General features: G+C 36.2%; 1 protein-coding gene across 1 annotated transcript in view; it reads left to right on the top strand.

Moving 5' to 3' along the window:
* SPATA1 (spermatogenesis associated 1) overlaps nt 1–9,908 on the top strand; it is a 15,769-nt gene extending 5,861 nt beyond the window's left edge. Inside the window, exons 4-13 of the mRNA XM_010074827.1 lie at nt 630–683; nt 782–1,112; nt 1,224–1,431; nt 3,131–3,259; nt 3,402–3,462; nt 4,431–4,548; nt 5,382–5,507; nt 6,684–6,853; nt 8,854–8,952; nt 9,804–9,908. Of these exons, the coding sequence (XP_010073129.1) occupies nt 630–683; nt 782–1,112; nt 1,224–1,431; nt 3,131–3,259; nt 3,402–3,462; nt 4,431–4,548; nt 5,382–5,507; nt 6,684–6,853; nt 8,854–8,952; nt 9,804–9,908 (1,401 nt within the window). The remainder of the gene's footprint in view (nt 1–629; nt 684–781; nt 1,113–1,223; nt 1,432–3,130; nt 3,260–3,401; nt 3,463–4,430; nt 4,549–5,381; nt 5,508–6,683; nt 6,854–8,853; nt 8,953–9,803) is intronic.
* The last annotated feature ends 254 nt before the right edge of the window (nt 9,909–10,162 follow it).

Below are 10,162 nucleotides of genomic sequence, written 5' to 3'. Positions count from 1 at the left end.
ACACAAAACCCCCCATCCCCCCCCCCCCCCCCCCCCCCCAGTTGGAGCACATCTTTCAAATAGACATTGGTTATCTTAGGCTGGTTTTAGGACAGCTGTTGAAATCTTAAAGTGTATATCGCACAAAGATATCAAGACAAACAATAAATACAAGAAGACATAGGAGAGTAATAGATTTTTTTTCCATATACATTAAATTTTTTGCAGTATTGTATCAGGTGAATGGAGAAAATTATGTGAAAGTCAGCATTTTTGTTCAGATTCAGTTTGAAGCAACTTTTGGTAAAGACAGTCAAAGACTTTCTTCTGCTGTGACTGTTGGATCAGGTCTTTTGAACCATAAGAGAAAACACAAAGAATAAAAAAAATTATTTAGTACATCCATGTACTCTTGTGGGACTGATTGAGATTTTGAAAAATAGACAAAATAAAGCTTTAGTACCATGTCAGAAAACAGAATAGTAGTCTTGTGTTCCTTCTTCCCCATGAGGCCATTACAGAAGATAATGCTGGTTGTGAAAAAATGTAGTATGTAAAGATGACAGTAGAATACAGAATTTAAGTGATATGCAACAATATTGATAAAAGAAGTATTTTATTCATTATGCTTCCATTCTTTATCTTCCAAGGTGAAAGCAAAGCAAGAAACTGAACTGGAACTGAAGTCATTTGCTCCTCCCTATGTATGTATTCAGTTGCTTTTAGGATATAATTTTCAAAGACGTTTTATATTGCACATTTCATCTTCTGTCCTGTCTGATGCATGTACTGTATATTTTAGGCACTTTATCCTGAATTATATTTATTACCTGAAGTGGAATACTTTGAAGATGTTTATCCATTATCATCATCAGCTCAACAAAGACAGCACTTTAATGCAGAAGCTAATAGGTTTGGTCATGGATCAAGATTATCCAGTCTTCCCCAAGGAAAAACTGAAAAAAGCAAACAATTTTTAGAAAGTATACAAAGCAGTCATCAACTAGAAAATCAGGAAGTGCACGGTCCTGTGGAATGGGGTGAGAAAGAACCTGTTCCAGTTTTGTGTACAAAACATAAGCAAGACCATAACAATGGGATTCAAGAAAAACAGATCCAGCTTAGAGAAAAAGGTAAGTTTAACCAATGTAGTGAAGGAGGATGATGAAGGAGGAGACGAATAAATGTGGTTAACATTTACAATAAAATAATATTTCTGCTTTCTAATATAAATTATTATGCAGATCAAGATGGATCCAATGGATCTCTCTTCTCACCAAGTCACTCGTATCCTGCAGATTGTGAGTCTGGAAAGAATGATATGGTATTACAGACCTCTGGGCAAAATCATCTCAGCCAAGATCAAAAAGAATGTGACATTCCCAAGTGGAATGACAAAGCCAAAGGAACTGCTGTTGCTCTTCATGTAAACCACAGTGATGAACAAGGCCAGAATAACCAAACGCCCCAGAATCACATTAAATATCAAAAGGGTACAACTGTTCATTGTCATCTTTTTGCTAAAGCATGCTTTTTAGAAAGTTGGCAGAGTAAAGCTAAGTTTTAAGAAATCTATAGTTATAGCATGAGTTGAAATATTGCTATCAGAACAGTATTCTTATTTTTCAAACAATAATTATATGATTCAAAGAGCTGTAGTTTTACTTTGGATGAGTCCTTCATCACTGTCTACTGATATAGGGAAACACTTTACTATAGTTGATGCACTTGTGTAATCTTATGTATATGAAAAAAATTACTAAGCAGCTACTGTAAAGATCGGAGGATAAATGATCTCATAATTCAACAGCAATTTTAAATGAAAAAAATCTTGTTATCAGTGTGTCAGGGAAAGCATTTATTCACTTCAGCTTTCATTGTCATCTTATCCATGGCTACATGACTACTGAAGAGGAAGTGTTTCCTCCCCTCCTTCCCATATAATGTTTGTTTATATGCTGTTGAACAGTGGTATTCCTAAAATTGGGAGGTGAGAGAACTCTGAGCTGGCTACAGTGAAAATAGCAGAGAGGTATTTGAAGTACACATTAACTAGATCATAGTTTTTTGCCAAAATAAAAAATGTTTGGAAGAGATCTATTAAGTGCTATTTCCTTTAAAATGGTGTGTCTTATGGATACTGAGGGACATTAAGTCCCTGAAAGGTATTATGAAAGGTATAAAGTTATTTATATTCCTCAACTTTAATGATTACCAAGAAAGAAATGACTGATATATTTAAATTGGAGTGACTACTGTTTTTGAGGAAATACTTTTGAAAGACAAGTCTTAATATTTGCATAGGATTTTATAGTTAAATGTAAAAAAGGTGACATTTATTCTATTGCAGATTTTTAATGAGTAATTATTAAATGAGGCAATATTCAGTTTTTCATAGGTATAGGCACCTTACAGATTTCAGTTAGAACGATTTTCTGGATATCCAGTACTTTGAGTAAGAAAACAAAAATTTGCATAGTGTATTCTTTGAAACGTGTGTGGCGAGTGTATTAGAAAAGGCTTCCATGGATGACTTTTAAGTAATTTCTGTTTCCAATCATAATCTAACAGAAACAGCTTTGTCCCTCCATTATCATATTAACTAATATTAAGTATGAGACTGCTTAATATACAAATATATATATATCTGTAAAAATATAACTGAAAAGTTTTCTGTAACTTTATTTTGAATGATGAAGCATGTAGGATTTTGTAGTAGTAAAGGTAAAGTCTGTCAGCAGTTTTCTTTTGAAATATTTATTGTATATGTTTTAAAGCGGGTAACAAAACATTTTGTTCTCCCTTTCTTTGCTGGCTCCAGTTCATAGGAGATCTTCAGTCTCTGAAAGGCAGAAAGTGCTAGATACAGAAATAGTTTAGAGAAGGTGAAATAATTAAGTGGTTTCTCATCTGTGATGTTTTTTGTACTAGTTACCAGAATTAGTTAAGATACAAATTCTCAAAACAAAAATTCCTTTTGTTTCTTTCCTCTGTTATTCACACAACATTTCCAAAGCCCAGAGATAACATTGTTTATTGGATTGATTCACTGATTTTCTAATACAGGTTGGAAAGTCCAGGCATTGACAGAAAAAATAGCTTGAATTTTGTGAGTGTAATTAATATATTTTGATCATCACTATCCTGTCACAGAACTAACAAACATGGAAAACAATGACCACCAAAAAGACATCAAACTAAGAAGAGACAGAACACAGGATGCTGGTATTCTTAAAATAATGGAAGACCAAACCACAGAATATGTACGCAAAAAGCAAAGGTTAGTAAATAATGATTGTGCTAAAATGATGGATACTATTCATAGCTAAAACTTATTTTACAGACTTCAAAGAAATAGAAGAAAATGGGGGAAAGCATTTAATTACATGAATTTCCACATGCTTTTTTTATTTTGTCTTTAGCTTGCAGCAATACAGAATGAGCAAGTCTACAGCTGATCATGGTGCAAAACTGGATAATCAGGTGTGTTTTTCAAGGTAACATATTCTTAGTAATCTTGAGCAATAAATACAGTCCTCCACCTAGAAATAGTCTAATTTTATCAGACTGGTAACTCATTAGAAATACAAAATACTCAAATGTAAATTTGAGAGTAATTCAGAAAAGTTAATTCATGTACTGCTACTTAGCAGTTTTGCTAATGAAAAATCAGCTATGTTTCTAAACAGTGAAACCTCTGGTTATAATTTAACAGGAACTACATATACAATAGCTATCTCAGTTTTATTAATGTTAGCTGATTTTTTTTACAGTTTCTCAACGTTAACATTTTATTGTTTTCATTGGTGACCTTTTTATAATTTCATATTTCCTATGGGATAAATTTGTCTTCTCTCAAGGCAAGCAAAACTTCTGATAAAAACTATACAATCCTTTAAAATATATATATATATATAGTCATAGTGTCAGAATAAGAACATATTTAGGAAGACTCAGGACCCACATGCAGTCATACAGGTGTCACTATTAAGTGAGCTCTTGTGCAGAAGTGATTGTAGTGGAGTCTTATGAAATTAATAATGAAAGTGAAAATCTGCTATTGTAAATTTTAGTTTAGAAATTCGAAGTCCAGACTTCATAAGCAGTGAGCCAGATGGCAGTTCTAAGGCACATTGTTCTGGGTCTTGAATGGGAGTGTCAGTAACTTGTGGGGCTGTGGCCCTTGTGTGGACAAGAACAGTTAGCAATAGCCTGTGTTTTTGTCTGTACGTTTCCTGTGACGCAAGTGTTCAGTGTTCTGATTTTATTTGCAGAGGTCCAGCTGTTTGTAATTTAGTAATCATTTGTACTGGTAACAGAATAAAAAAGCTTATATGCAAAATTCAAATTCAGCCCTCCCATTCACTCAGGACACTTTCAGGGCATATGTCTAATGTAACTATTCAGGATTATGAATTATGCACTTATAGTTGTGTCTTTTGACTCTGTAGGCAGATGAAAACAAGCAAAATCATCTTACTTGTCCAAAAGAATATATTTTGCCTCCTAGCCCACCTTTTTTGGCGCTTCCTGTAAATCCAGCTCAAGGTCCTGCAATTCATGCAGCTGGTGAGTGTACGAATCCAAGAAATTGCAGGGAAGTGAACACTTAATCCAGACTGAATAGTTAATGAAGACAGAAGTATGTACTTTATGAAAGAATTTGCACATATATTAATTCACAGCATTGTTACAGATTTTGATTTGTGGTTGGCAATTCCAGGCATTTATAATAGCATGGGCTGTTCATAGAGCATGGCAGGTTCCCAGTGCTAGGAAACCCAGCTTGTGGGCTGGGGAATGGAGGGAGAAAATGAGGGAGATCGGGTGAAATACAGCTGGCTCGAGTGAGAATGTAGCAAAGAAAACCGCTAGTAGTATTGCTGAGGATTCTCCGCTGTGGTGGAGGAGGAGGATAGTGAGAAATAAGTGACTGACCTATTGTTGCAGACTAGTGGAAGTCTGAGATACTATCCTGCCTACGACCACCTGGAGTTTAAGGCAAGATTTTGCTACAGTTTATATTGCAAAGTATTTTGAGCAGGAAATATTCTTTTGGAGGCTTTTTTTGACTTCTTCTGGCAAGAGTTTTCAACGTATGCAGTGTATATATCTTGAATATATAATTTTAGTGATACATTGTCCAGTCATATAACTTTGTCCATGTTTACTTGCTTGTGTGTGTGTATGAATGCCTCCATGCATGCTGGATTTCTCGCTTTTTTCTAATGCACCAGACATTTAAAAAAGTTAGAGATAGTTTATTAAAATAAATAAATTTCTACTGCCTGTTCTGACAGAGCTTTTGGCAAGATTTATGATGGGTGCATTACAAAATCTTGATTGATCCTTCTTACTTACAATATCCCCATGTTTGCTAAATATAATTATAATATCTTTAGAACACAAGATGGTAGAACAACTGCAACAAATGAAGAAAGACAGAAGGCACATGGAAAAAACTAGAGAAGAACTGATCAAAAAAGCTAAAGGACTACTTGAACAAAATAAGATGAGGAGATACCATGGTATACTTTTGATTTATTTTGGAATTTGAAATGATTGAGAAATTATGCTGAAACTGATGTAAAAATGTTTGTCTCCTTGTCAGTGAGCTTAGTTACAGAGAGAGGAGTTTGCTAAGCAGTAGCTCTTAGAAGGCTCATTTGTGTAACAGCATGCTGGAAAGATAATAATGTTTCCTTCCACTTTCTTGGGGCAGTCTTATAAGTCTAAAAATATCCTGTCTTTTATAAAGCATTCAAGTTTTGTCCCATGTATGTACAGTGCCTAGAGAGCTACTGCAGGCTGCTTTGCTGTTTGCAGTCCAGGGCAGCTGACATAATCTAAACCTGCCTATAGCTGGTGCTTGCAGAGGTTTTTCCTGCGTCGATAGGGCTTCTAATCAAATTGCTACCATGAGACTTTTTGTTCCTCCCAGCTAATGGTATTCAGCTCATGGCATGGAAGTTACAAGCCTGTTGTGACAAGCTTGACAAACCTTGTTTTTTAACAAGGTAAAATCTAGTTGAAATCCCACACAAATTTTCTTGGTAAAATTAGTTTCAAGTTTGTACTTAAACTATCCTCCCTAAGTCACATTCCAGTCATACAGAGGTGAAGTTTAATCACTTTGATGTCTTGAGAGCATTCTCTTTGTACTTAAATACAGCTATATCACTTGGAGTCTCAACTATTATTTGTGACTTTGTTGAAAGGACAAGACAATTCTTTCAGTTATTATCTAAGGGTGTGGCCACATTGCACTCTACAGCATGGTGAAGTTGTGTTTAAAAAAAAAAAAAAAAAAAACAACAAAACAGTCCTGGGTACTTGAAGCAGTGAATCTGTAGTAGCATGGAGCTGCAAGGCAAGCTGATTTATGCTGCTGAGATAAGCCCTAAGTGGCCCCTGCACTGTCTTAAGTTATGTTATCCAGTTTTGGTTTTGGACCTTGTGTTATATCTCAGGGGACAGATAAAGGCTTTTGTTGCAGGTGGTTGCGTGAAAGTTCAGTTGCATTTATAGTGAATGTCATTTTAATTAATATTTTCACTAATTTCTTTTTTCAAAGAAACCTACTGCTGTTTATTAATGCATGCATTGGCCACCTGAATCTTCTGAGACTAGTTGGTCATTACTGTCTTCAATAGACCTTACAATAAGGTGAACAAGACCAACAGTATTACTGTTTTCCTGTGTAGTTCGTGAGGAATGGAAAAAGAAGTACTTTGAAACTAAGAAAGCTACAGTTTCACTGGAGAATGCTTTAAACAAACTGCAACAAGATTTAGAGCTTTGCCACCAGAAACTACTTTTGCAATTGGAAGCCAGAGATGGCCGAAAACAACCAAACAATAAGAAAAACTCCAAGGTATTTGCTTGCATTATTTAATCTCTCTTTTTATGCAGTTTTTTTTTTTTTATACCATATAAATTAAAGTAACAAATTCATCACCAACCAATGACCTGTAAACTGGCTTTAACGGCCAAATATTCCTCAGTGATCTGAGGTACAGAATTACTTGTCCATTACTTGCCCATTCTTCTCAAAAAGACTGAATAAGTGCTTGAGTCTGACCATTTGATTCTTTCTGCTCTGTGTTTGTGCAATACCTTCTTGTAACAAAATCCCCTTTTGTTCAGTATGATTAATGAATTGTTCAGTTATATATTGTTCTCGTCATCCCAAATTTCATGTACGGAGGTAACGAATTCTAGTTGTGTTTGGAGAACAAGAAACGTCTCTGAGGCTTTGGAGTGGTTGCACCTGAACTATTGGGCAACTGTGAGTCTCATGTTATGTTGTTGGTGTCAAATCATGGGAAGTTCAGAGGGGAATTTTAAAAAGATAAAAGAAAAGAGGGAAACACCCTTCCCAACAGTTGTATTTGCTGATTTTCTAAATGCATTAATGGAAGCAAGTCTGTTGGCAAATCTGAAGCTAGACTGGAAAAAATAAATGTTCCTTTCTTGTATGTGAAAGGTGGGAGAGTGTCTATACAATCTAAGAGTGTATATTACATACAAATGTGTGTTGTTTGAGCTACCTTAATATAAATATCTACAATAGAAAAATTATTAATAGGGTTGATATTACATTATATTACTAGCTATGTTCAGATATGTTATTGCTCCTTTTCGGAGGGATGTCAGGTTTTTTCTTACGTCTCTCTGGCTAGGCACAAAGAGGCCTTATGTGAAGGATCTGCACAACTTAACATGCATACAGCAGTTATTTATGGGCGAGCACACACAGAAGATAGCTAGGATTTAATGAGCTATTAGGCTAAGCACAAGTATGCTCTCCACCCCTTGTAAGCTACGTGTTCCATCGGGGAGGGGGGAGTCAGGCTCTGGAGAACAGATCCTGCTGTTGCTGGTTTCTCCTCTTCCACCAGCTTTGTCCACGCTGGTGACTCAACCCAACAACACTGTGATTCCTCAGTAGCCCCCAGCTAGTCTGACAGCCTTGCCTGTTTTTTGCCAGCGAGACTGTGTACCTTGCAGGCTTTCTCAGTGTTCTGAGGCAGGCTCACACAGCTGTGCGGTGTCAGAGCTGGGACCTGGACCCTTGTACACAGGCAGCTACACCCCTGGGTGGGGAGACGCTTACAGTGGGAACTCAGAGATGAGAGGCTACAGATACCACTTAATGACTCCTTGTATGGGCAACTTTATCACATCATTTGCTTCAACTTGCACTTTAATAGCATTTTAAAGGCTTGGAACAGTAAGAGATTACCACACACACCCTCACTCCTAAGTGTTATTGACTTCAAGGGACCACAGCTGACTTAACACGAGCTGAGTATCAGAACCTACATTTTGAAAACATCAGTTTTAGTTCTAGAGGTTTATTAAAAGATAGGCCTACCCACAGCTGCTGCTGAATTGATGTGCTGTATAACCAGCAGTTTATCTGCTCTAAACATCACAAGTGTAGCAATCTCATCAATGACCATACTGTGACAGAGTGATGCTAAGCCTGTGAGAGAAAAAAATTTATTTAAAGTATAATTTTTAATTTTTAAGCCTTTTTATAATAAAAGGGGAGTAGCCATAAAAGATAATTGCAAAACAATGTGCTGTTATTCAGGAGATTAATCTGGATCTTAACTTCCCAAAGCAATAGGGAGTGGAAGAACCTCTGCACCCAGCTGAAGGGCTGGCAGTTGAAGGGAGCTGCCCGGTCTTGAAGAGCGGAGTGCTTACAAACCAGAGACAGCCTAGCATGCATTAGGGACTGGGAGAATGCGGTGGAGTAGGAAAGAGTTTAGAGGGTCGTTTCTGAACAGTGAATTAACACCCAGTGAATGAAGAGATGCACTAATGCTGCACATAAACTTTTGTTGTTGTTTTTGGTTCTTATAGAATTACGCAATCATCCAGATTACTACACTGCAGCATGAACTTGATCAACTGAGGAGGAAGCTGGATGATACAAAAATGAAACTGATAATAGAAATTAAGGTACGCTGCCTTTTATTTAAAACAGTCAAAAATGTTACTGTGTATAAAAAAAACTTAGATCTTCCCAAACATTAAATGATGTAAATACTTGCTGAACAGTTCTTGTTTTATGCTGTTAGTTTTACGATGTTAGTTGTCTTCGTAACTTTATCACTTTAGCCAAATTACTCCAGAACACCAGGTTATTAATGATTTTGAATGTATGGCATTCAAGCACTTAGATTGTCAAAGTACTGTGTAAGCTAAACTCCACAATCTCTTTATAAAATTTCCATTTAACATTAAAGGTACTTGAAGGAATATACTTGGTGAGGCACTGTTCAGTAGCAGACCATGGTTAAGAAAAAAAGCTGGTATAAAAAAAAAAAAAAGAGAGAATGGCTTTCCAAGCAGATGGCAGTTCTCTTCATCTGCTTTATTCCATACAAGTGCTGCCTATGGGCTCCCTTTGGAAGGAAGGTGATGGTACAGACCTTCACACGGGATTGCTTTTCAGCTTTGAGTGCTTGAAATAGGAGTCCTCTACATCACACAAGATTGCCCATGCCCCTGTTTATTGAGTAATTGAGGGTGAATGTATTCATTATGCCTCCTCCATTGTATAATAAGGAGCAGAGAGAACAATTAATTTCACAATTCTCTCTGAAAAGCACTAAGGTGAAGAACAGAAGAAAACAGTGCTAGAACTAGGCTATCTCATTAGACATGGATAATTGTAAAGACGAACAATGTATCCTGTATTCATCCAGCTTGTATAAAATTCAGTCGTAAGTTATATATAAACCCATATGCATGTCAACACCAAAAACTTCCTGAAACTGCAATTCCTTAAATTACTGTTTTTTCTGCAGATGAGAAAGCAGGCAGCATCTGATTTACAAGTACTGAGAGCGGAACTGACACAGAAGAAGATTCATGCAGCTTTAATTCTCCAGTCCAGAAAATCAGGAATTTAAGAGGATGACATGACTTTAACATCTGTAAAGTCTTCAGAAGCTCTGTAACATATCCGGCAGCTCACAATTTCAGAGCATTTGTATGTTCTTGAAGTTATCTTGTAAAAAGACAATTACTATATAAATGTGGAATTTGTATACTATGCTACTGAGGTACTGCAGTTCACTTCTTTTTAAATCTTAGTGTAAGATTAGTCATCTACTTAAACACACAGTTTAACCTGGTAATGTGTCTAATCCAAAGCTAAATTATT

The sequence above is a fragment of the Pterocles gutturalis genome, unplaced genomic scaffold (assembly GCF_000699245.1).
Source record: "Pterocles gutturalis isolate BGI_N339 unplaced genomic scaffold, ASM69924v1 scaffold46167, whole genome shotgun sequence".
Taxonomy (NCBI): Eukaryota; Metazoa; Chordata; class Aves; order Pterocliformes; family Pteroclidae; genus Pterocles; species Pterocles gutturalis.
Note: the sequence above shows the minus strand (reverse complement) of the source record. Positions and strands in the feature narration are given on the sequence as shown.